The sequence below is a fragment of the Carassius gibelio genome, chromosome A8 (assembly GCF_023724105.1).
Source record: "Carassius gibelio isolate Cgi1373 ecotype wild population from Czech Republic chromosome A8, carGib1.2-hapl.c, whole genome shotgun sequence".
Taxonomy (NCBI): Eukaryota; Metazoa; Chordata; class Actinopteri; order Cypriniformes; family Cyprinidae; genus Carassius; species Carassius gibelio.
In genome coordinates this window covers 22985923-23012452 of record NC_068378.1, presented here as the reverse complement: position 1 = coordinate 23012452, position 26530 = coordinate 22985923, and the positions used below count along the sequence as shown (strand labels likewise).

Below are 26530 nucleotides of genomic sequence, written 5' to 3'. Positions count from 1 at the left end.
ATTTTTACTCCAGTAAATGATTCTCATGGTAGGCTCATTTTTAAAGTCTTTACCTGAACAGAAATAAGCCAAAGTCTTGACTACAAAAAGCTTTCGAAAATTATTGCCCAGGAAACAATATACAGTTCACTGAACACAGGTGGAGCATTTCTGGAAACATGTTTCCATGAAGTAAGCTTCCATTTTGAAACCAGTTATTGAGAAATTATGCACCAATTAAACCAATTCTGAAGCACCAAAAAATATAACTTTTGTGAAACGTAAATAATAATATCTATAAAACTCATGTGTGACAACTTGCCTCTCAGTCTGACACTTACCCTTGACATGGAACATGGTTCAACCTTAGTTCAAATCTACCTTCATTCTATAGTTCACTCATCTAAATGTATGCCACTTCTTGCACCAATTATTTAAAAATCATCATAATAAATATGCTTTTATAATTGCATAACACTGCTTTTTACATTTTGCACTTGTCTGATTTCAAATTAAAGAAAATAAATTAGGCATTTAAAAAAATTCACTAACATTTACTCAACATTTAAGGATGTAACCATTCTAAATGTAACACTGGCAATACTGTATTTTTACATTATTGGAATGAAATAAGCAATGCATGTTGAAAGTACTTTTGTATTGGCTTTTGTCAGGTGGCACAGACGTCCATTTAATATGCATCTTTTGAGCTAAAGGGTCTACGATTAAAGTTTCCAACAATCCAGAGGTCACTGTTTTATTGAAAATAAAGATCAAACTTTCCCTATTGAAGGGATTTCAACTGTAGGAATAAGAAAATACACATGCAAAGGAAACAGTTGGGCCATATATGATAAACTTTATCATACAACAGTAGGGAGAGATGAGTGTATCATTTATAAAGTATCATTCACAATAGATTTACAAATATAATAACTCAATAGTTTAAGAAAGAAAAAAAGAAAAACATGTTATTTACTAAATCAGACCAAAACAAGACTATTTAAATCTGTACAAGTGTCTTCATAGACACCCAACAATTAATTCGTCGATCCTCTGATGAAGTCAACATCCACAATGCACGTTTCAAAGTTCTCACGCTGTACGTACAATGGATCATCTGGATTTGGGAGAACATGAAGTAAACGAGGCATCTGAATCGCATCAGTTCCAGCGTTATCCCACCCTTCAGAGAGCAAAATAAGACTGAGCTTGAGGAAGACAGTTTTATTTCTCGCAGACGTTTCCTCATTCCTTCACTTGAAGTGCGACAGCTTCTCGGTGTCCACTTTTAAGCGTTTGCGTTTCGGATGTACGAAGTCATCGTCAGAGTCTTCTGAATCCTTATCGGCCTCCGCTTGTACCTCCTTCTCCAAGACTACTGGGAACGTCTGGTCGGGAAAAATCTCCAGCAGTTTCTCCTCGAAATGCAGACTCACGGCTTTCCCCGCCTCTGCCACTTCCGAGTCGGCCTAGGAGATGGAGGAGAGGGGAAAGAGTGTGGAAATGTGAGGAAAGGCAAGGAAAGAGCAGGTGAAATGCAGGCCCAGAGATGAACAGGTGAGGAGGAGGAGGAGGAGGAGAGAAGCACAGAAAGGGTTAAATCACCCATTTTGGCTGCTTTGGGTGCCAGCAGTGTGGTGTACAAAACATCTTACCTGAACATTACTCTGTTTCTCCTCATCATAAACCTGGATTATTCGAGACATCTAAAAAGGGCAACAACACCACCCAAAAAAAAAAAAAAAAGATATAAAAAGAAAAGGGGGAAGAAAGATTTTATACCATCCACACAGTGAGGTCACAGCCTCATCTGTCTTTAAAAATGTCCAAGGAGCACAATTTTCAGTTTGCTCATAATAAATGCCTTTCGGTTAGAAGGTCAGTGTCATTTATATTGTAGTCAATTTGCCATAGACTTGTAAATGTTCTTGTTCGTATTTTAATGTTTTTTTTTTCACATCTTGGCCAGGGGACTACAGATGAAAAATAGCCTTTTGGCTAATTCTGGCTTTTTTAACCATGTTTGTTCATCTGTTTTATGAAATTGCACTGTCCCCTTTTAAATAAACCATTAAATCAAATCAAATAAGCAAACGGCCTCTATATACTCAAGAAGAAATAAACCTATAGGGCAGGGATAGACAACTCCGGTCCTGGAGGGCCACTATCCTGCAGAGTTTAGCTCCAACCCTAATTAAACACACCTGAACAAGGCAATAGGTGTTTTCGGGATTACTAGATAGATACAGGCAGGTGAGTTTTTATGAGGGCTGAAGCTAAACTCTGCAGGACAGTGGCTCTCCAGGACCGGAGTTGCCTATCCCTGCTATAGGGTGATTTGCATTAGAAATAGAAAAAGAAAAAGTGCCAGTAATGCTGACAGACCCAAACTCAGTCCAACTGACATAAACTGGATGGAAAAATTACAGAAAATTAAAAGATTGTTCACAATAACGTGCTTCTTTGACATGAATGCCACACAGTCATCAAGTTTTGCAAAGACAGTAAAATGTCTATCACTTTAAAGTAATCTTCAGACAGAAACAACATTTCGTTAACCCTATGTAATCATCACAATGGCAGTGCTACAGTTCATAATGAGGGTGTTTTAGAGCATATGACTGTTAATTTTCTGCCAAAACAAACTCCCTATTTGTACAATTCAAGCACACTTTGACTGGCCACTGTGATGAACCCAAACAGACCAATTCCATCCACTGAAATACCTGAAGTGAACATACACATCCTTCGGTAAATAGAAGCCGAAAAATCTTTATAATATCCAGTGTGTAATGATCACATCTTTAATTTGATTCATGCATTTCCACAACATTTAAAATGGCAGATGTAAAATTACTGGCATAACTGAGATTTGCTGTTAATCGCACACAGCAACATAAAAAAATGTCATAATCAACGAAATTGCAAAAAATTATGTCTTAAACATAACTTAGCAGGGTTATTGTAGTTTAGGTTGACAAACTAAATCCATTTTTGTAACAACAAACTACTATTATAAAAACGTACTAAAATAATGAAAACGGAAAATATAAAAATAAAAAATGGATTTAAAATATTAACAAAAACTATAATTATAACATTAAAAATGTACACACTTTCAAGACCCCATGAAATCGAAATGATTGAATGGTTTATGGCTTTTACTCCATATATGTTTGCTTTAAAGTTAGCAATATGATGCTAATGATAAAAGCTGACAATATTAAGTAAAACTTAAAGTATGTGGGTCATTTAAAAAAAATCAACTCAAAACCCACCCAAATTTCGGTTATCAACAGAAAATACATAAACTTGCAATTGTCACGTTTGCTTCATGAGGTCTTGAATGAATGTCAGAAAGAGTTGATGACTCCAAAACTGCCATTCATATCATGCATTTGATTGTCATTTTTATTGTTCTAATAAAAATACTGAACAATAATCAAATGTATGATACAAAAACACTGTGTGCAACATTAAATAAACATCCCTTCAATGCCGTGAAACATCTCAAAGTGTGTTAGCATTACAACAAACACAAGCTCAATTTCCAGCTGCAGATTAATGCTCAGCTTGACTCAAACCATTATTTGAATAGTTAGTACTGGTGACCATGAGGCAGTCAACACATGCAGCCCATCACATGTTCATGCTGTGTTGCTTTAGTGTAATTTCATACTCTCCAAATACCCATTTCTTACATGCAACGTCCCATCCCACCCCCACACAGGTTAAAGACATGCCCCGAACTCACCTCATTAAATTTGGCACAGTTGCTAAAGACCAGGCGTACGTCGAACACAAACTCTTTAGGGCTCTTGTAATGCAGATGATGTTTGCGCTGCAGTTTCCGTTTTACCATGGTCAAATCCATCGGCTGCTTTATTATTTTATAGTAATTGGGTACCTGGAGAGAAATCAAGGCTTTAGCATTAAACCTATAATGTTGAACATGGAGATATAGTCCAAAACTAAAATCATTTGCCCACTGACTCAACATGTATAGGTTTTATATGTGCATCCTGATAAAAAACACTTTGTGCTTTTGTTTATTAGTATTAGCCAAAATCAGAAGTAGCATTGTAGTGTAGGCCCATAATGCATTGCAGCAAGCCTTTTTTCTCTGATCAAGCTAAAACCAAAGTCATTAAAAATCAATGCAAAACTTAAACTTTAACATTTACAAAGAAATGAAAACAAGAAGTACTAAAATAACTAAACTAAATCAGCAATTAAAATAAGTCAAATAGAAACAAACTAATAATGACACATTATAAAATTACCAAAATTAATCTAGGTTTTAGAACAGTCATGATCTACAGAAAGAAGTGAAGTAGTCTCAAAAGAACAAAGTGAGAGGGGTTTATAATTACAAAATCATTGTTATTACCCGTCAGCTTGATGCATTATTGCATCCACTCAGTAATGTAATTACACAAGAATCATAACCCTGCTATGACAAATAACAGCAGGAAATGGCCCATAGACTCAATGCATGTTTGCAAACAGATGACTGGAGTCACTACAGATGTACATGTGAGCGATGTTACTATTTTAGAAGCTTTATTGCAGTAGTGTTAATGACCTAGCAGAGAGGCAGCACATTAAATATTGCCTCTCATACTGAGCAATGGTCCAATTACACATCTGAGCTTTGCCCTTCATCAGAAATGTCTGCGTGAAGGAGACTCACCGTTATAGGAACAGGCTCTTGGAACTCTGTACTGAGCTCATGACAAAACACATGCAGCAGCAAGCGCTCGCAACGCTAAAAACACAGGGAGAGGAGAGAAGAAGAGACCATTAACAATCTGCAATTGTGCAATGAGAAATTGTGGTGGAGATTTATCCATGATTGTGGAGTAAACTCAGGTTCACATTTTTAGCAAATATTTTAGAGCCAAACATCATTACTGTCTCACTGCATCTAATTTATGGTATATTACATTATATAGTGTCTGGTATGTAGTATTGGAATAAAATAAATCACACAAAACTCATAAAAGCAATTTATCTGTGCCAATCTACCAATTAGAGATAAAGTACTATGTGCTCCCCATCCTTCACTCATTTTCTGACAATGATTGTGTTTGTCTGCTTCCAGAAGTCATAGATCCTCTTCTGAATATTATTAATCTGCCGATGTCATTAGGATATGTGTCCCAAAATCCTTTAAACTGGCTGCTTTTAAGCCTCTCTTTAAAAAAACACAACTTTCTTTGTAGATTAAAGACCCATCTCTATAACCTGTCATACACATAACTCACATTTCTATAATTCAAATCCGTTAAAGGATTGTTAGCTGCATTAATTAGGTCAGCTCGTTACACCGTAAGAAGAATGGCATCTACACTAATATTAGTCTGTTTCAGTCTAATTCCGAGGTCACTGTATCCACACAGACCCAGACCAGATAGTGGATCAGCACTAAAGATGACCTACAGCCCTGAATGTCAGCAGAGCCCATGTTAACTAGATCTGTATTGTATAAAGCACTATATAAATAAAGGTGGCTTGACTTGATTCTCAGCGTGACTCACTCTCTGGTCCTCCAGACTCATTGCCATCTCACTCTTGTCCTTCTTACTGGGTGGATCGTCATCAGAGTTGTATTCCATCTCTGGATTTATGAGACTTCTGCAGAAGGTGCACATCCAATCTCCACTGTGGCAGAAAGGTACAACACATAATTTAACAAACAAAAATCAGGACTTAAAGCCTTAAAACCTAAAGGGAACGGATCATACATGTTTGTTTAACCTGAAGTCCCTTATTGATGTAAGTTTCTGACACCACAAACAGATTTTCAAGAATATTTTCCACCCTCTTGCTAACCTACAAGGAGTTATGCTACTGAACTTTATGACTACAATATATAAATGACCTCTCTGTTATGTCTGGCTTAAAAAAAAAGTAGTTATTTATTTCTGTACTCATTTTGTTTACCTAAGTTAAGTATAACTGCAAGGTATAACAAGTTGTTCAAAAAGGACAATTAATTAATAAAATATATAAATGTATCATTAAAATTTATATTATATCAACCAGGGGACTAAGGCTATGCTAACCCCAATGGCAGTGTAAATGTGTGATCAGTACCCTTGGTTTCATTCCTCTAAATGTGCCAAGTCGAATGGTTAAGACGGATTATGTGTTTTGAAATGCTGCTGGTAGAATCATAGAATTGGTGTTCAAAATAAAATAAAATAAAGAATTAAAATAAAACTATTCATTTATGAATAGAAATGTTATCATGGCATGTAAAACTTTCAATAAAATAATATGCTGTTGGTGTCATCTTAAAAACCAAATAATACTACTAATAAAATAAATTAAATGAAATAAAAATTAATTGAATACATAAATTAATAATTAGTTCAAAAATAAATAAATAAAAAACCTTAAAATAAAATAATTTGAAAATAAATGTATAATAAATAGTACAAAAATAAACCAGTCATTTATAATTAGAAATGCTCCATATCAGTGCTGTCAAAATGGCTGAAAAACTAAATATGAAATTTTAACTTAATTAGAATTTAAAATGCATAGTTTCAGTTAGGGTGAATAAAAGCTTTTGGCTTCTCTCCCAAGGCCACAAGAGGGCGCATCGAGCAAAATATAACTGCACTTTTTTCAAAGTATAAGATGACATGACTATCTGTCAAATAATGTTTATAAACCAATTATTAAGTTGCTTAAACAGCTATAAGCAAAACAGCATTGTGCATGTATGCATAGTTTAATTCAATCTCACAGAGTACACAGATATGAGTTGCAGTGGCATGGGGAAAAAACCCAGCATGAAGTCTCAAGATATGTTTTCTTTTATTTTTTCTGTAAGAACAGCTTGGTTTCAGTTTTGATGTAAACAAGACCTTCTCTGCATTGATGTTCTCTTTTCCCACAACATTAATAATTAACAAAGCAGCAGCGCTGCATCTAGTGACTCCACATGGATAGGCTAACAAAACCATTAAAATCCAACGATACTTGCATCGTCATCGGATCTCGTGTGCCACTGATAAGGCTGCCTCCTTAACACACACCTAATGATGTTATAAAAGAAAATTAAATACTAGTCACTTGCTGATTAGCAAATGTAAAGATGTAAATAAATACAATCAGCTTTTATTGAAATTTTCTGTCAGTCAGTCTCCGTATTTAGATAATGAATAGCAAATGATCTGCTTTTAATCAAAATGACAGACACCTAGGATTAATTTGTTGTGCTCAAGAACACATTGCTACTAGTTCACGACTTGCACCTTGTAGGGTTCAAACCTATAACCTTTCAGGTACCAGCTCAGATGTACTACACAGGCCAAACCAAATGTGTTGCATCATCTGTATAAATAACTAAGGCTGCATTCTTTACCTGGGAGAAGATTTGAGTGTTGGGATATGGCAGGTCATGTGGAAGACTTTAGGACAGCGATCACAGCACAGCAGTTCTCCTCCATTCTGACACACGGCACACCAGTCCTCGTTCGGGTCATCTTCTTTTCCTACCGTGGTCTGGTTGTTGGCGTTAGCGGTGCTCACCTGCTGACTACCATTCGACTCGGTGGTCCCATTGGTTAGAGGTGCGCTGGAGTTTGGGTTCGTACAGGACGAGCGCTGATTGCTCTGTGGTTCAGATTTAACATTTTCACCAAGTGTTCTTAAAATGTCCTGGACTGAACCGGTGGACACAGAGCCGAGGACAGGAAGAGGGGGAGTTACGCTTCCTTCTGGACTGCTCATCTAGTTTGAGGAAGAACAACAACAGAAGACAGACATTGAACAATATGAGACAAACTGTATCAAACTGTATCTCTTGGGACCCAGACCCTTGTTATTCATATTTTATTGTAAAGGGCATGAAGGAAGATACTACAGGCAAAAGTCATGCTTTCATTCTCAATGAACTTTGGCTAGGTTTTGGCTAATTTTTCTTGCAAATGATCTCTTTTACTGTGTCCTCGTTACATGTATTTAAAATAGTAATAGCAGTAATCGAATGCATAATTACAAGCAACAAACCCTAAACCAAACCCTAAACCTAATCCTATTGTAGGTATATTAATTAAAATAACTCTGTGATTATTTATGATTATACTGTTACAAGAACACAAAATAAGGTGTAACTGCATATACTACAACTGTGCTGAAACCTGGCTCACAATAAAAAGTGGTTAAATGAGGGAAAGAAACTGTAAGCTGAAGGTAAATACCATGCAAGCGCTCCGTCTGCCATCTTTACAACTTTCTGTTTTGACGTTTGCTCCAGAATAGCTACATTCTTCCTCAACTCCCGGTTCCTGTTTGACCTTCACCTGGTCCACGGTCGTGTTCCCCGTTCCAGGTCTACCAGCTGACCCACAACTAAACACACACACACAAGCAAAACACAGAACACACAAATAATTTTTCATGCAATGTGTCTTGGTTCGGATATACAGTTTCTAATCTATAATTAACAGCTGGTGATATAACTGCAAGTAATATAACTTAAAGAAAATAAACAATAACGTGTTTTTTAAACCATAAATGCCTGTGAGGTAAAAAATGCAAATGCAGACCTGCCCCGACTGCCAGTGCTTGACGTGCTGGATGGACGAGCTGGAGTGTGAGAATTAGATAAACCTAGAGAGAAAGAGACACAGTGAGAGTGTTAAAAGAATTAAATCTTTAGAAAATGAGCAGACATTGTTATAGAGTCTAAGTTTTAATAATGCATACTCTGTCGATTTCCAAGATCCACAAAATGCTAAATTAATCAGAATTTTGTAAAGCTGCCAAATAATTAACTTAATATATTCCGATGGTTTATTTCTAAAATGAATATACAATTCTGGATGCCAATTAAGTGTCATAAGAAATTGCATTTAAAGAACAAAAGTATTCACTTTGAATAATATAAATAATTTACGAATGGATGATTTAAGGACAGTTCACACCGCACAGACAAATGCTAACAAACAAGTCATGTTCACACTCCTCCAACAGACACTGACAAACTTTGCACCGCGATAGCTATACGCTGTCTGAACAATGGATGTGACAAAGCGACCGTTGAAAATCACTTGTACTCGTCGGTACATCATAAATAGAACCAGGCATCAGTTTACTGTATGGTATTTGCAGTGTCCCACCGCACCACATCCAGTGAAGACAGCATCAATGATTATAATTGGTTCTGGTGTAAACATGGTGTAATTCTGACTGGGGGAAAAATGGATGATCATGTAGTGTAACCACAGTCAAAAATGTACTGTTATTAATGTCTCTGCATGTCATTTTTCATTTGAAAAGATGGCAAAAAAAAATAAAAGTGGCCATGAGAGAAGTTTGCTTTAAGTGAAGTATGCGCATGATCACATTTAGTCAGGTGAAAACGAACTCCAATCAACAGCAACAAATGCCATCTGTGCAGTGTGTGTTGGCCTTTAACTAAAGGCTTTGTGTAAACAAAAAAAAGCACTGTGTAGAATGATATGACTTATATTTGAAATAATAAAAATGTTTAAAACATTTCATTTAAATCTGCTGTGTGGGTTGGCTGAGTTAATATCAAAAGTTATGAAACATTACCTCATCAAACCATTTCTTTTATAAAGTGCACAACAGTGTTAATATTTCTATAATATAGCGGTAAGTTATTACTATTGTCATTTTGCTTTAGTTTTCATATTTTTATTTTTTCATTTCAGCAATTTTGTTGAGCTTTGTCATTTTCTTTTACGTAATAGTAATTTTGTACTTCTAACTGAACTTATTTCAGTTTTTTTTCTATCCAATAATTATGTTATTTTACTTCAATTACTGAATATGATTTTAAATAGTTTTAGTTACCAATAACATCTATGGAACTGCAATCATGGTAATTTCAAATAATTGTGATCAGAACATTAATAATGGTGAAATGCACTTATGCTAGCAGAAGTTGTTGGTGAACTGGCACATAAGGTTGTGTGGTGAAGTAGCATATGGCACTGATGCTTGTGGGGTTAATGCAGCCTGAGCCCCAGGGTTGGTGCATGTGGTTGGATGGGGACTTTGCCATACGGAACCAGAGGCATTGAGCAGGCATTAACGTGCCAGGCAACTAGCACTGCTTTTGAACCCAGGTCAGTAGGGTAGGAGTTCATGCCATAAAGTACTGAGAGCATGACGAGTATGGCCTATTTAAATATATATAATATTGTACATACCAAATGCTAATCTGCATGAATATTTCTTGTCAATATTTAAATGAATACTAAATGATATGAACATTTGGAAGCCAAACAAGTCATGTCACGAATTCACCAAGAAAGTACCTGATGATCCTGGAGAATGCGTTGAAGGTCCCGGGGAGGGATTGGTGGGGCCGACAGCAGGATATGAACTAGCAGAAATATATCGACTGAGGATGTTATCCAGTGTGCTCGAGCCGGCATCTTCAAGCTGAAAATTACAAAACCAAAATTTGTTTTTGCAACACGTGAGCTCTAAATCAATTGAGCTTTGTTTAATTTTGTTTCAGTTGAGGAAGCGTCTGTTATATGAAAAACAATAATGGCAGATCCAAGCATAGGGATTGTCTTTGTCTCGTTGCCTTAGGTGCCTTAAACGTAATTATGTTTAGAACCTTTATTGCATTTAGGCTCAAAATTTGTTATATTTAGGTCCTTTATTACATTTCCACCCAATTATTAGATTTGTATCCTCATGATCATGCTTTCTGGGGTCTGAACTTACAACCTTTGGGTTACCAGGCCAGATTTATATCTACTAAATCATACCACAACATCTAATCATTTGACATTCAGTCTAAGAAAATGCAATAGTAAAGTTACCTGAATGGGAGGGATGTCAGGCAGGCAGGGCAAGTTTTCAGGGTTGGTGACTGATGGTATGAGCTCTATGGGGCCGACAATAGGACTAGTGGGGCCACGGTGAATGTGGGCATTGGCCATACTGGCACTGGTGGGACTGGTGGGGTTGGCAGCGCTAATGTTGTGTAGCGACGCCACAGGGAAAGGCCCAGCATGCCCTGGATTAGAGTGCTATGAAGGGGAAAAAAGGGAAAGGTGTAAATGGCAAAAATATTTTCATAAAGCAGTTAAATTAACTTTTTTTCATGTGGAATATGCTGTTAAATTATTTTTGTGTAAAAGGCAAGGAAATTTTACTTTTTTTTTTTTCCTCAAAAAATGATATCCACTTTGACATCAGAAAAGCATTTTACACTAAGCCCAATATTAAAGACATTGAATGTCTTTATAAATATAATTACAGTGTGAATAAGAATAATGTGTATGAAGCACCAAGAAATAATTACATACTAATGAGCACTTAATAGAACTCACTACTTAATGATGACACTATGTGTTAAACCTGAATGATTAAAGTATTAAACAACATACATTTGTATTTATTGATTTATTAAATAATCTGAAATGCTTATTTTATGAATTTTGATATTAATACATTTTAAAATATTACTGCATTACAAAAATACAGAATACAACAGCCTGTCACATGCTTTAAAAAATAAAGAGTAAAAAATAAAAAATAATGTAGCATGAGGTTTTAGACACATTGTTTCATAATAAAATTAGGTTTATTAAGGAGGCATAACATTTCCAGAATTTTATGGAAACCTTCAGTATTTTTTTTTTTTTTTTTAAAGGTTCTGGAAATGTACCACCCTTTCGCAACCCTAAATAACATAAAAACATATACCGTATTCTCCGGACTATAAGTCACACTTTTTTTTCATAGTTTGGCTGGTCCTGCGACTTATATACGTTTTTTTCCTCATCATGACGTAATTTTGGACTGATGCGACTTATACTCAGGTGCGACTTATAGTCCGAAAAATAGGTTATATATTTTAAAACAACTGCTTTTGCTTTCATTTCTTCTATTCTAATAGAGATCAAAAACAGAGTAAGGAAAGCGAGTGGAATCTTAAAATTTAGGTTTTTGCTATATGACCTGCCGGAGTCTCTGCACTGACCTGTCTCTGTAATTGAGGCTGCATCATAGGATACGGTTGCCCGTTGAGTCGGGGCTGCGCCGAAGGCATGCGGTTCTGCCCTGATACCATCCGCAGGTGATGAGGTGGATACATGTGGGAGGAGCCATTAACCCCACCCCTCTGGAGGGCCTGCATACTAATGAGCCTTGGTGGCTGAAAAGAGAGACGGAAAGAAATTACAACCTGGTCCTTACATGAACAACTCATATAATCAGGAATAACACGGATGATTATAAGTAAAAAATCAACAAATATTTATAAGAATAAACTAAATGTAATTCTTCTGACATTCATTCTGAACAAATCGTAAGATAGAAATAAAAAAAAGAATCTTCTTTTTTTGAGAAAGAGGAAAAAACAAGGCAAGATGAACCACTTTTTGACAATGTTAAAAGACAAATATGAAGCTTAACCAGAAAGACCTCATTGGTTATCAACTTTCACTGAAAAAAAATGCTGGTCAACCAGGTTCTGCAGCTTTTTATAGATTTCTTAGTGAAACAGCACATCTACACTGGTCCACCAGTTATACCAGAATAAACCAGACATGCATGGAAAGCAGGAAAGAACTATTCTTTAACGTACCGGTTGCTGTATACCAGTTATCTGTGGTGGCCCTCCTTGTCTGGGATGCTGGGACATCTGTGAGGCGATGCGCATCTGCTGCTGAATTTGTTGCTGATGTTGCTGCTGTTGTTGTTGTTGCTGCTGCTGCTGCTGTTGGTGTTGGTGTTGGTGCTTCTGAGCAATTGCAGCCTGCTGCATGTGCTGCAACCTCAGCTGGGCCAGGTTGATCTGTCCTGAGTGCTTACCGGGGTGGCTGTGACTGGGAGAGATCTGCTGATTGCCCATCATTTGGGGAGGAGGAGCAGTATGTGGCACTTTTTCAATAACCAGATTGCCTGGACAAAAAAAAGGAGAGAAGTCATCAATCCATATACTATAAAATATCAAATTAAAAAAATATACTGTAGTATGATGTTTCAGACACAATCTTTAATAAAATAGCAAAATCTAATTAAACCGTAATATTATATTTCAGACAGAATTTAAAAATCTAGTTAATGCATGTTTGCTGTATCCAAATTTAAACTTGGTGCGAAAGAGCCTTTAGTCTCAGTGTGCTATAAAAACAGGTTTCTGCTGCCAGTTTAGTCAGTTAAGTCAATACCGAGGTTAACCACATTCTTGGCCCAGAAGGTGGGGTCGCAGAAGAAGCGGACTGCTCCGTTACTTTGAGGTACTGGGTCCACACGGGCCTTCATAATGAAACGCAGCTGGTATGTGATCTACAGTGTTGAGAAAGTCCAAACAAAGCAAATGAAAAAAAGACAGAAGAGAGAAGAGTCTATTATTGCAATGCTGTTTGATATTTAAGTAACTGATTTCAACAAGGTTAAAACCCTGATTAAACAAAGTCCTTTAAAATGAAGGAAGTGATTTTGTTTTAAATATAATTGGCATCTCCAAAGACAGAACTGTTATTGTTGGATGGTGTAGTGCCAATACGGATGACATTTGCAAAAACAGAACCTAAAAGGAAAGTAAATGGGTGTTTTGTTAGAGAAATGAGCATTGCGGCTGACCAGTCTCTTGCTGTAGAGCAGGGCTGTGCTGCTTCCACTGCTGATGGCCCAGTTGGTGAAGTTGAGCACATGGATGACCTGCTGGGCCAGGATGCTGATGTCCCTCTGTTGGTTGAGCAGCTTCATACTCCTCTCTTTAGTCACACTCTTTACATGATGATAGAGGGAATAAAGAGGGAAGAGAAGAATATTATGAACGACTGAAATTCTGGGCCTCAAAATGATGAACTTGCTAGTGCCAAACCAGGAACCATTAATGTGACAAGCAGAGAAGCAGAATAATGTGATCAGTTCCCAGAACAACAAGAACTGGACTAGTGCAAAACAAAACTAGATAAAACAAAACAAAATAATCAGTGTATTTTTTTATTTTTTATGAAAGTATTAAGAATGTTTTTATTTTTATATTTTCAGTTTTCATTTTAGCCATTATGTTATGCACTTTTGTCATTTTTATTGTTTTACTTAATTCCATTTATCTTAAATTAGTCTTTATTTCATTTTTTGCTTTAGCAATTTTAGTACTTATAATTTATTTAGTACCAAAGCAGTTTATTGAAAGTTTATTGAAAAATTTGTCAATTATATTCTATTTTATATATATATATATATATATATATATATATATATATATATATATATATATATATATATATATATATATATATATATTGTTTACTAAAATATTATTATATATTTCAACAACACTGAAATGTACAATGTGGAAATATGACACCTGTTTTCGTGTATGTCACGTACACTTTTTTTTTCTCACTTTATACCCAATCCATCTAAAAATAAAATCTGAGAATTTGGAATTTTATTCATTGTAACACCTCCCCAGAACATCAAAGCAGTGAAGTAGCACGTTATGACACTGTTCTGCTGTCAGGGCAGTGGAAATTAAATGTGGGCAGTTTCTGATGTCTGGAGTCAGAAGACGATTCATGAAATCAGTTCACAGGCTGTCACAAATGACCCACGTTTATACCAGGTATAGACAGCCAGCCATCTGTCTCTGCTGGTGTGAATTGCAGTAAAAGGTGCCAATTGGGGCTAAACTGGGTTGAGCCATAAAGGAAGGCATTGTATGTATCTGACAAACAGCAATTCCCCTTTCAGCATATATATATATATATATACAATTTGCTGCATTCCAAAGTTCAAGTTGGGTGAACTCTGACTAGCGAATTCACATCACGTGAAGACGTGGGGCCAGTAGAAGATCGATACATCACTGCGTGACCTCTCTGTACAGACATTCAAAAATGAAGGAAGCGCTAATTTTAGCTGTAGCGCAGCATCCTATTTTATAGAATACATCTTTAAAAGATTATTTAAAAAAAAAGAAACTGCATGGTTCGCAGTGTCAATGGAAAAAGGAACAGATGGTACATTTGAATGAGGACTCGTTTTATCATTTTTTTTTCTTATAGAGCATCACAGTCCCGCCCACAGCTGGTGCCGGAAGTAAAAATTCAATGCAATTTCTGCATTGACATTTGGGGTATAAGCCATAAAAACGTAACCATACATGGTAGACTTAAAACCAGCTACAGCTGTACTAAGCGATAGTATATGCTCATTTAAACGCAAAAGGATCATGGGGCACTAACCTTGGTTTGATATAAATGCCTTTTATTCGCGAAGTCTTGGCTAAGTACTTCATTACCCACAATCCTGAACAATCCCACAATCCCACAGTGATGCATCTGATTGGTGGAGCTCGTGTAACCGTCTGGTTAAACCCCGCGAAGGTCAGTGAAGACTGAAGATCATTAATAAAAAAATTAAATAAAATAAAAACCTGTGTTGCGTTTTTGCACGGTAGACTTATCAGTACAAACATGATCTCCTTGGCTGCCATGAGAGTTTTGCAGGGAGGTTGGTAACTTAGCTAGGCTTCTGTAGCCTTCATATGGTATGAGTCATATCAAGCATTTTATAATGCCACTGTCAAAACAATATTTAGCCTAGGCATACCTTTTTGTGCATTTACTGAACATTTGTGTAATGGCCAACGACATGTGTTGACGACTGAGCGGTGATTGCAGTCAGGTACAAAGCACTGCACCATGTTGCTGACGTTAACCACTTTGCACACACGCACACAATATATCAAATACAGAGAGACAGAGAGTACTTTATAATAAGACACTTTTGACGCCATCGCAGAATACACAGTACAAGCATATATTAATCAGTTGTGATGGGGGGGGGCTTACGGTTATAACCTGCTCCCGCCCATATTCGCAGCGGCGTCCGAAATAATTTAGCACGTTCAAAGTCTTGTTTGACTGGCCCTTTAGAGCACACCACTAATGTTGGTGTTAATATAGTTCACTGCAAGTAATGAAGAATGAAAAATTTCTCCCAGTTCATGTTTCGGTGTACAAATCTGAAGTGTGCTATCATTTGGGCTTTTGTGGTAACGTCAATTGAGTTGAGCTGTTGAAAATCGCAACGCAAGCACCGCACCAACTGCATAAAACGCCCATAAAATGAGAGAAACATCTCGCGTTGTGGTTTTCGACGGCGGAAAGTTAGTTTGACATTCTTTTTTTTTTTTGCCAATTAAATTCTTCTAAGGCTGTTATGTTTTGAGCCCAAACTAACTCGGATAGTCATAAGTCTATGTTCTTTACATTGGCTTAATTTCTAGGGGGATTTCTTTTTTTTTTTTTACAATAAACCATTTATTTAAATTAAACAATTTAATATATTCAATTCTAATCTAACCCTGACATTATAATATAAAACCAATGCTAAAATGTTCAGAAAAACATCCCTGTTACTGCACAGTTCCGTTTTCTGAATTAACTATTAATGTGTTTTATAATAATTTTACACATTTTTATGTATGCAATAATATAAATCCATTAAATGACAACACCATTTGATCTAAAGGTATCAAACCAACTGTAAAATATACAGAGTATTATTCAGTATAATGCACAAGGCATAGTTTTTCAGATTATGCCTTTATTGTTTTTATCTAAATTATTGAATCCATATTTTTCAACTGTTTCAACATATACTGTACCCACTTTAATTAAACTGACACTGTTTGAGATAAAGGTATCAAACCAACTGTATTATATTCTTTATAATGCACAAGGCTTGGTTTTTTAGATTATGCTTTAAATGTTTTTATATTGTTTTTTATATTTTATTAAAGGATCCTGCAAGCACTTTAATTTAAAATGTATATATATATATATATATTAAAATATATCGTATTGCAACCCCTGTATCGTGAAATGTATCGTATTGCCAGATTCTTGGCAATACACAGCCCTAGTCCAGAGAGGTTCATACTTCTGTCTTACATCATCCATTTCTTAACTCGTGTCATTTTATTCATACCCTAGCAGTTTTGCTCCAATTCACACGTTCAGTAAAGCTTCCCCCACAGTAATTTGCAAGATCTATGGCATGTGATAAGATTCACACAAGGTGGCAACTTGAAAAACACGATGCCCTTGTTTGCAATAGCTATTAACATGCATCTGAGATGATCCAGTCACAAATGGTTAGCGGAGACAAATTATTGCTTACATCTAAAATTACCATATTGCTCCAATGCATAACCTGCAACCAATCAGGATCAGATTTCATCTCTCAATACAAGCATCATTTAATTAACCAACTGTGTTATTATTTGTTAAATATACATAAACCACAAACATGACATCTTGAAAGCTTGTTGTTATTTTTAGTCACACAGCTTCATCAACAAAACTTTTGATATACTTGCATCACATGATCTACATTTATTAATTTAGCAAACGCTTTCATCTAAATTGAGTTATCTGTGCCTCTGCATAAAGGGCTTTTCAAATTTTCCTTTTTAAATGGGTAGTTTTGTTTAAAGTTATAACAAGTCCCAAGTTTAAAACCCTTGTTTTATTAAAAAGATTGATTGACTGCTATTTTTATTTCATGTCATTTCATCTGATCCGGTTCACAAGCGCATTATGATGAAAAAGCGTTTGCATTACAAATTAGATGAAAAAAGATGTGTGCATAATCAGACACCATTTTCTCAGTTATTTGTTATATATCTTAGCTGCCTGTGAAAACATCTTTTAACTGGAATTTCAGACTTTAAGAAATTAAGTATTTGTGGCTTCTTGAAGCCTGTACACTTACCTCCAACTGCTGCAGCAGAGATTTGCCTTTCTTGTTGATTTCATTGATGAGAGTAAAGACTGCTATTTTTATTTCATGTTCCACCTTCTTATGCGTCTCGGCAACTTCTTTTATTCTAAAGGTGAAAAAATACATTAAAATGGCTCATAAAAAGTGCATAGAAAATAAGCATTCAATCATGTCCAGGCACATTTCTTTATTAGATAAATCAAGATCTAGAAATTTCATCACATAAAACTGATGGTAAAAATGCATCAGAAGTCCTACCTGTTTTGCAACTGAGATGCAGAAAACTCCACAAAGTTTCTTTTCTCTTGCAACTTAGTCATAAATGTCTCAATGATGCCTTTCTGGTTTTGAAAGGCTTCTTCAAGAAACTGGTACCTGGTAAAAAAAAAAAAAAAGAGAGAGAGATGGTAGAGATGAATATAATCTTATAGGGATACACCGATATGAAAATTTTGTCCGATAACCGATAATTCTTTATATATGAAAGCCGTTAACCTATATATGTTGGCCGATAAATCGAAATCCAAATATTTTTAAACATTAAAAGCCATTAAACACTTCAACATAAATCGAACATAAAGCAGCCTTACAAATAAATATAAATATAATATAAAAATAAATCCCGTATACGGGATGCCTACGTTGGCTATACTATATTACTATCAAATCTAATCTAATCTTGACAAACTATATATCGTTGGAAAGGTCTAAGACTCCCAAATAAATATTTTTCCAATATTTTTTGTTAAAAATTATGTAGGAAAAGTAATAGATTAATTTATGACAAGAGTGCACCCTCAGAAATCTACATTACAAAAGGAGTTTTTACCTCTGTTTAAAAAAAAAAAGACTTCCTCGCTGCCTTTTTCTCTATCACATTTTAGAAATCATCAGAAGTTATATATCACTTGAAAACATAAAATTTCAAAATTCATCCTTCAAACCCCATTTTAAAATCAGACATTGCATTACCATGTAAATGGTACATCAAAATCATGTTAAATCAAGTGACAGTTAACAGGTTAACTAATAATTTACACGCTAAATAAACCCAAAGATTTCATGAATTGTTATGCATATGACATTCCCAGTTTTGCTAGTTATTTATGTTGAGCACTGCTGTTCACACTGTGATCATATATTATTGGATCTAATATCATATATTAGATTAATCAGATATGATATTAATCAGATATTTATACAGTATAAACATAATATTACACCTTAAATATGTATTATTAACATATTAAACGCTCTAGCTATTAACCTCTATTAACCAAACACATTCTATATGTGATAAATCAGACCTATATGCATAAAATAAACACAATATAGAAATGTATAATTGCATAAAAGTCTGCAAATGCACAAGCGAACTTAACCCTGCTGGGCATGAAGGTGCAGCTCGATTGTGAATGCACTCTTCCAGTAACAAGGCACTTAAACACGGGCGTAGAAAGATTCCATAACATTATTTAACAGTAACGTTTTTATTATATTATGACTTGCCCTACCGATGTTGCACTTCGCTGTATTTAACTTTTCAAAGTGATTCCAATAATATTTCAAGCATTTAAAAACCATCATGGCGAACTGTGCTCATCTTAAGTGCCTCTGCAAGAAATAATGCATTATTTAATATATCGGCAAAATTTTCTTATCGGTTCGATAACGATAACATTAAAATTAACATTTATCGGTTGATACTGATATGGTGGCCGATATATCATACATCCCTATAATGTAATAAGGTGCTTTTTTCATTTTTCTGTCTTTTCTGGAGGTACAAACTGTTGTTTCTGGATGATCTATTCCTTTAATGCCATGTTTTTTTTTTCCTAGGTCTCTATTTGTGTAATTTTCTTGTTCAAAAACACTTTCATACATTGCCAGAAGATTTTTAATACAGATGAAGATGATGATGTTGTGTGGTTACTGTAAACACTGTGGTGCGGCTGACCTGTGTTCTTTGTGTTCAAGTAGCTGGCAGTCTCTGCAGGTTAGAGTGTCACATGTCTCACAGAAGAGCTTGAGGGCCTCTTGTTTGTGTACCGGACAGAAGACAGGTCTCTGGCCTGATGTCCCAACCGATTCTGCAAGAACCACCAAAGTTACATTCATCTTTTGCTGCTTCATTCTTCCCTCCACCCTCTATTCTCTCAATCTATGACTGCCATATGTTCTCATATGGTCTTTGCCAAATGCAATCACAAATGAGGGAAACTAAGTGGGTTAGCTTTAATGAAACAGTACAGGCTGAGCAAGCGACTCACTCAAAACTGTCTGGTGCCATAGCAACTGCACTACGATTCAGTCTGCTACATGTGCAAAACAGACACAACATAGCATTGCTGAAAACTTAAGTTGAATCTTTTAGCGTAACAAAAAAAATTATATTGCAACTGCCTTGCAAATATAATCAGTTTAAAAATTGAAAAGAATTAGCATTTAGCACATACCAGAAGATACTTCCTCTTTTTTTCGTATTTTATGGTCCTTCGTGAATTTGACCCGTTGATGAGCTTCAATGCAGGTTTTACAGAGCCACTCCCCACATTCAACGCAGAATCCAATAGCACTGGCATTATCTTCACAGCTGGTGCAAACCTGTTACAGAGCAAATAAACGATGACATCTCTTAAAATAATGTCTAGAAGACTCTTGAATTACTGCATGCAAGATAATAAAGCATGATTTTAAAGCTATTTTAAATCAATTTCAGCAAAACAACTTTTTAAAATGCATGTATTGGACACTTGCTTTAATTCTACATCAGTTACTGATTAATGCAACATTTTTATTTAAAAGCCATTTTCAGGACTGCTGTTGTAGTTAAATTAATATCACAGGGCTTATACTGACCTGTGTAGAGTTCTCAACCGATGTGCTTGTGGCCTCTGAAGTGTCCTTGACAAAGTAATTGTCCACCATGTCAATCTGTTTGTACTCCTGATGGCACACCGTGCAACGCATGACGTTCACTGCACAAAAACGTAAAAAAGAAACAAAGCAAAACAACACAGAGTTAGAAAAGCCTGGAAAACAAATAGAAGATTGCTTCACTCTTTTATACCATACAGGAGAGTCATGCAACTATTGAATCCTCACTTGAATCTCTAGACAATAACTTTATAATATTTTACCGGAAGATAAAAGACAGACAAAAAGTGTATAAAAATAAATAAATAATAAAAAAAACACGAAAAAAAATATTTAAATCATAAAAGTAAAATAATGACCAATGACTTGGTTCCTAATATAAGTGTCAATCGTGTCACATTCATCACATTTATTTAAGCCACATTCTGTCATTTGTAAGCAATTAGACAGGGAGCCAAAGGATGGTACTTGGACTAGTAGACTAGCTGACCATCATGACACATCCTTAATTGCAACTGAGAAGCTTTGAGAAGACACAAAACTGCGGAAAAACCCATGACAAAAGTATTTTTAGTATAACCACAAAAAAAAATCTGCACATAATCAGCAATTTAATGGGACTGACCCATCATCATGTAAACGGTTGACATCTTTCTGCTTTCTACCTTTTGTTTCCAACTAAAAGAAATTATGCAACTTAAAATAAAACTTACAGATTCACAGTCTTCACAAGGTTTTTCTCTCATGAATACACACACATAATCCTTCCTATAGGGAACGTTGAATTTTTGTAGAGGGTGCATAATAATACACAGTAATGCTGACTTCTTATGCATTTAAAATCCAAGATGGATTTTGATTAATCAATAATTCATAAGGTTTTGTTAGTTATTATTGCCATCCACCGCAATAACGACGAGTCTGCTCTTTGTATCCATCTTGCAGCAGCATTTCAACACAAATAATGATCCATTCATAAAACTAATTTAATTTCATCTTAATTTAATTTGAAAACATATTGACTGATTGGACACACCCCTCCCCCATTCATCACATGCAACCCCCCCCCCAACTCTTTTCCCTGACAGCCCATCAATCCCCCCACAAAGCCACAGCTAGAACCAGTCCAAACTAGTTTGAGCCAGTTTGCACTGGCTCATACTGCTTTCAGCCGGTTTCGTCTAAGCACCCAGCTGCAAACCCTGCTGATGATTGGCTGGTGAGAGCAGCTGGAGACACACTGCAATGAAACACAGTGCAACTCACAGCTGAGTTACTGTGTACTGATATTAACTGGAGGCAGTGATGCATTGCCCGAGGCACATTTATTCATATGCAGAGCCCTGTAATGCAATCAAAATGCCTTATTCAAAACCAATGGTTATGAACCATTCTCTTTAATATTTAAGTTTACAAAGCAAAGATTAAATCTAGCAAAATTCATAACGTTCATATGCTAGTGTTAACAAACTAGAGCACATAATGGAAATTTTGGTTACTTATGAGCTGTTAAATTTCATAAACGTGATGTAAATTGAGAAAAATGGGTAGCTGGTGTTTACATTTCTTTATAAAGAATTTATTTGCTCTGAACACCAAGGAAAGGCTCCATGAAGTGTCTGAAAGCAAAGCAAACAGAGCAAACTGTTACTGTCAAGCTGAGAATAACAGTTTGACAACTCTAGTTAGACAACATGTTCTAGTACAAAAAAAGTGCTTGTTGAGATTCTACAAGCAGCAAAGAGTGTCACGAAATTTTCTCAGTCAGTTTCTGTGATGAGTCACACTGTTTAACTCTTAGTTAGCTCCTCCTGAACCTTAATAAAACATCTACAAGCCCAAAACAATCCTGGCAAGTGAAGGAACCTTCAATTACTGATCCAAAAACAAACAAATAACAGCTTAGGGCAAGTTTAGGGCATCATTTATTTAAAAAAAAAAATGTTTTTTAATTAAAAATAGTCCAAAATGATGACCGTTTTAAGACATAAAAACACAAAAATGTAATATTTCAGAAATGTTTCAACAAATTATCACTGAAATGGAGGGCTTAGCCTTCAGAAAAGGTTGATCATCCACTTTAGATCATCAAATTAAATATTACGAGTTGATATATTTTTCTTTCCAAATATAAGGATAGTCGCTTTTGCATCCCTGCTATCAACATTTGGGAAACACAGTTTAAAACCATGACTTTTGTGATTTCTTTCAATACAAAACAATGTTACAAGAAACCTAACAATGCAAAAACTAATTTTTGTACAAATTTATATCACTGCATTGAAACCTGTCCTAAATTGTAATACTACTTCTGGTCAGTAAAATTTATTTTTAATCTTATAGCCTGACAAAATATGCTGCAGTGTAATGAGCACTGATGTGATATGCGAATATTATTGATCTGACGGCATTTTTCAATAACAGTGAAGAGATGGCTTAGTGAAGTATCAAAGCCTTTGGGTATATAAATATTCGTCTGTGATCACTGATATGGGTGAAATTCAGAAAAATGAAAATAGCATCCCATGTTGCAGCTAACGCAGAGTTCATCTATTATTAACTACAGTGAATGGTGCTAACTTATTACAAGAAATGCATGCATAATGAATAATACATTGCACTCAGGAATCAACAGCAAAACATGTGCATTGACCAAAAATCAGACTGATCATCTCATATCTCAACTGAACCAATAATGACACAATACACTGATAACGCTCCAACAAACCATGCTAAAACGAATCCTTGCATCACAAATCAATCACCACAGCATTGCTTCTATCATGATTTACAAGCAAAGAATGCAGAATTTGGGATGACACAGTGCATATAGTCAAAGAAAACCATTGTGCATGAATGAGAAGATGATCTGAGGTCACAGGCCGTGACCCCTGCCCTATCACATCCTCTTGACTGGTTATCCTAGTTACCTTGTGTGTTAAACCGAATTAGTTCACTGGTTGCCCCGATGGCACAAACATACCAACAGCATCAAATGATCATCAATACACATGACTCATTAGGTTTCTATTTTATATAAAGAGCTGTGTAATAATATAGTTTACATTTCAATATAACAAATTAAAATCGCTAGTGCTGTCTAACAATTAATCGCACCAAAATAAAAGTTTTTGTTTACATAATGTGTGTGTGTGTACTGTGCACATTTATTATGTGTAAATATACACACACGCATGTATATATTTAAGAAAAATCTGTTTTTGTTTATATATCAATTATAAATATTTATATATAATATAATTTAAATTAAATTTATGCATTTAGCAGACGCTTTTATCCAAAGCGACTTACAGTGCATTCAGGCTAACATTTTTTATCTAGTATGTGTTCCCTGGGAATCGAAGCCACAACCTTGCGCTGCTAACGCCATGCTCAACAACTTGAGCCACAGGAAACATATAATAAAATAATTGTATATTAAATAATATACACATACACACACACACACAGTAAATAATAATAATAATAATAATAATAATAATAATAATATATATATATATATATATATATATATATATATATATATATATATATACACACTACTACATGAAGTTTGTGTATTTATATATACACATCATAAATATACACCAGTACACACATATATTTTGTAAACAAAAACTTCTATTTTGGATGCAATTAATTGTGATTCATGTTTGACAGCACTAAAAATCGCATATTGTGATACATACCGCTATATAAATATATTTTATAAATGTGCTATTTATCTATCTATATATATATACATATATATATATATATATATATATATATATATATATATATATATATATACAATAAATGATTTTTTTGCAACAATATATTTTGTGACATAAACAATAGCATAAATTGCAAAACAAAATAATGTAAATACAAAGAAAGAAAGAAAGAAAATGGTACTATGGTGAGCAGGGGTGGGGGGCTAAATACTGCCAAGTAATAAAAACTAAAATACTTCCAAATAATATTTTAAATATACTTATCCTAATAATTTTCCATAGTATAAATTGGATCTTTATGCATACAAATATACGTCTACCTTAAAGATTTTAGGATAAGGGTAGGCTACTTTGCACATATTTGGGAGTCCAAGGCATCTAACAGATTGAAAATCCCAGGGTTACAGCATCTATACATGACCAAAGGGAATATGCTGCTGGTATTCATCTAACCTCACATGACTTGCTAAGCCGTAAGTTACTTAACTAGTAAGTTCTGACAGCAACCTGTATACTAGAATACTACAATCTGTAGGTATAACCATATATGCATGGGTTAAACACCAAGCCCCAGCTGGCGATCTCACATATACGATTCTGACTGCACATGCCAACATGTGTAAACAGTTGAGCAATGGATCGTTTTGGATTGACGGGGACAGAACTGATAAACCTCACTTCCCTTTTCCCAACCTACCAACACGAGTGTCCTGTCCGTGGGGCCCTTGCACCGGGACGGTGATCTTTCGCCTCGGCTGCGGGATGCACTTTAGGCAGAAGGAGTGCAGGCAGGGCAGGAGTTTGGGTTCACAGTCGCGGTTCTGGAGACTCTGTTTACACACAGCGCACGTATCCAGTAGGTTTATCGGGGTGGCAGGGGTTGAAGAGGAGGAGGTTGAGGATGCTGGTGGAGGAGGCGACATTTCGTTAACCAAAGCGGGTGATGCGCCAGCAGCGGTGCTGTCCGCTGAGGAGGAGGAGGACGACGGCGGCGGCTCGGTGCTCTCGGCATTTGGGGCTCCGTCTGTAGCTCCGCCGCCGCTACAGCTGCTGCTTGATGTCGTCAGCGCTTGGGGATCGGTCTCTTGAGACTTGAGCTCCTCTGCTCCTTCCTTCGGGACCGAGTCGATTGAAATGACGGCTTCTGGGTCCTTTGAGCTGCCGTCTCCGTTGTCATCTGTTCCCGAAGCCTCTACCTCCATATCTGCGGAGCGCTCCGTACAATCTTGGCTTTTGTTGTCCGCCATCTTTGCTCCTCTTTGAACTGCCTGACGTTCGACGCGCTCAGAAAATCCGATGAGTTTGACGTCATGCCGTCGCTCTAATGTTCGTCACAGAGAATAAACTAGACTACAGATAAAAACTAAAATACTTTTATGGTACGATATTACTTGTGTTTTTAGAAATTATATACATTGCAAGATATAAAATGAGAAAAAAAATATAACATTGGAATTGCATTAAAAAAATTGTATTCTTCAAATAGAAAAAAGTTTGTATAAACTTCAATATAATTGATTTAATTTTCAATTTAAAAATTTAACAAGAAACTTCTGTTATTTTCCTATTCTAATTTTTTATTGTTATTTTTTCGTTTTCTCTTTATTTTTAATATTATTATTTTTTTTTAACTTGCTACATACTGCATTAAGCTAATTGAGATTTGTTATAGCACTTGCATTGCTCTTTTGTTGATTTTGATTGCTTCCATTGTCCTCATTTGTAAGTCGCTTTTTTGCTAAATGACTAAATGTAAATTTAAAAAGAGTCAAGGACAATATCTCCTATTTTGATGCCTCGATTAAATAGAAAGGTTTTTTTTATCCTGGGGGAAATCATGGTTACCTAGTCTTTTAATATTATATTTTAAAGCCATAATTTCTTACATGAAAGGTCTGCAAATGATCAGACTTTTGACAACCAAAAACGTCACACAAACACATTATAAGAAATGCCACACTAACCTTCATCCTTCTCGATAACTCCAGCTGATGTTTCTCTTTCACTGCTCTTTTTTTGAAAGTAAGCATTTGTGGGCGACCAATGCATCTTTGACTGTTTTTGTGCATGTTCAAGCTGCACTCATCAGTACGTTTTACACATAAATAATTTAATAGTAATTTTGAGAAATGTTTACTGGATGATTCACATGATATGTAATCTTCAGTGATATC

General features: G+C 35.5%; 1 protein-coding gene across 2 annotated transcripts; it reads right to left on the bottom strand.

Moving 5' to 3' along the window:
• Window positions 1–720: 720 nt before the first annotated feature.
• On the bottom strand, window positions 721–25655 carry LOC128018925 (E3 ubiquitin-protein ligase TRIM33-like). Of its 2 annotated transcripts, XM_052604805.1 has the most exons (20): window positions 25054–25655; window positions 20602–20720; window positions 20199–20346; window positions 19700–19832; window positions 17998–18114; window positions 17731–17845; window positions 13579–13725; window positions 13164–13281; window positions 12578–12894; window positions 11972–12145; window positions 10806–11015; window positions 10287–10413; window positions 8547–8610; window positions 8199–8349; window positions 7361–7728; window positions 5523–5646; window positions 4676–4750; window positions 3737–3889; window positions 1638–1688; window positions 721–1451 (listed from the first exon to the last, which is right to left on the bottom strand). In XM_052604805.1, the coding sequence occupies exons 1-20, from the start codon at window positions 25601–25603 to the stop codon at window positions 1236–1238; spliced, it is 3477 nt and encodes a 1158-aa protein (XP_052460765.1). In that variant the 5' UTR covers window positions 25604–25655; the 3' UTR covers window positions 721–1235. The 2 variants fall into 2 exon arrangements, with proteins under 2 accessions (XP_052460765.1, XP_052460767.1); XM_052604807.1 differs by lacking the exon at window positions 1638–1688 and having other exon boundaries at window positions 25054–25640.
• Window positions 25656–26530: the final 875 nt, after the last annotated feature.

Coding starts and splice junctions, on each gene's coding strand:
- LOC128018925 (XM_052604805.1), bottom strand. CDS start 25,603: ATGGCGGACAACAAAAGCCAAGATTGTACGGAGCGCTCCGCAGATATG. Junction 20,347..20,601: donor CGGTTGAGAACTCTACACAG/GTCAGTATAAGC, acceptor GCTCTGTAACAG/GTTTGCACCAGCTGTGAAGA. Junction 17,846..17,997: donor GCATCTCAGTTGCAAAACAG/GTAGGACTTCTG, acceptor TTTCACCTTTAG/AATAAAAGAAGTTGCCGAGA.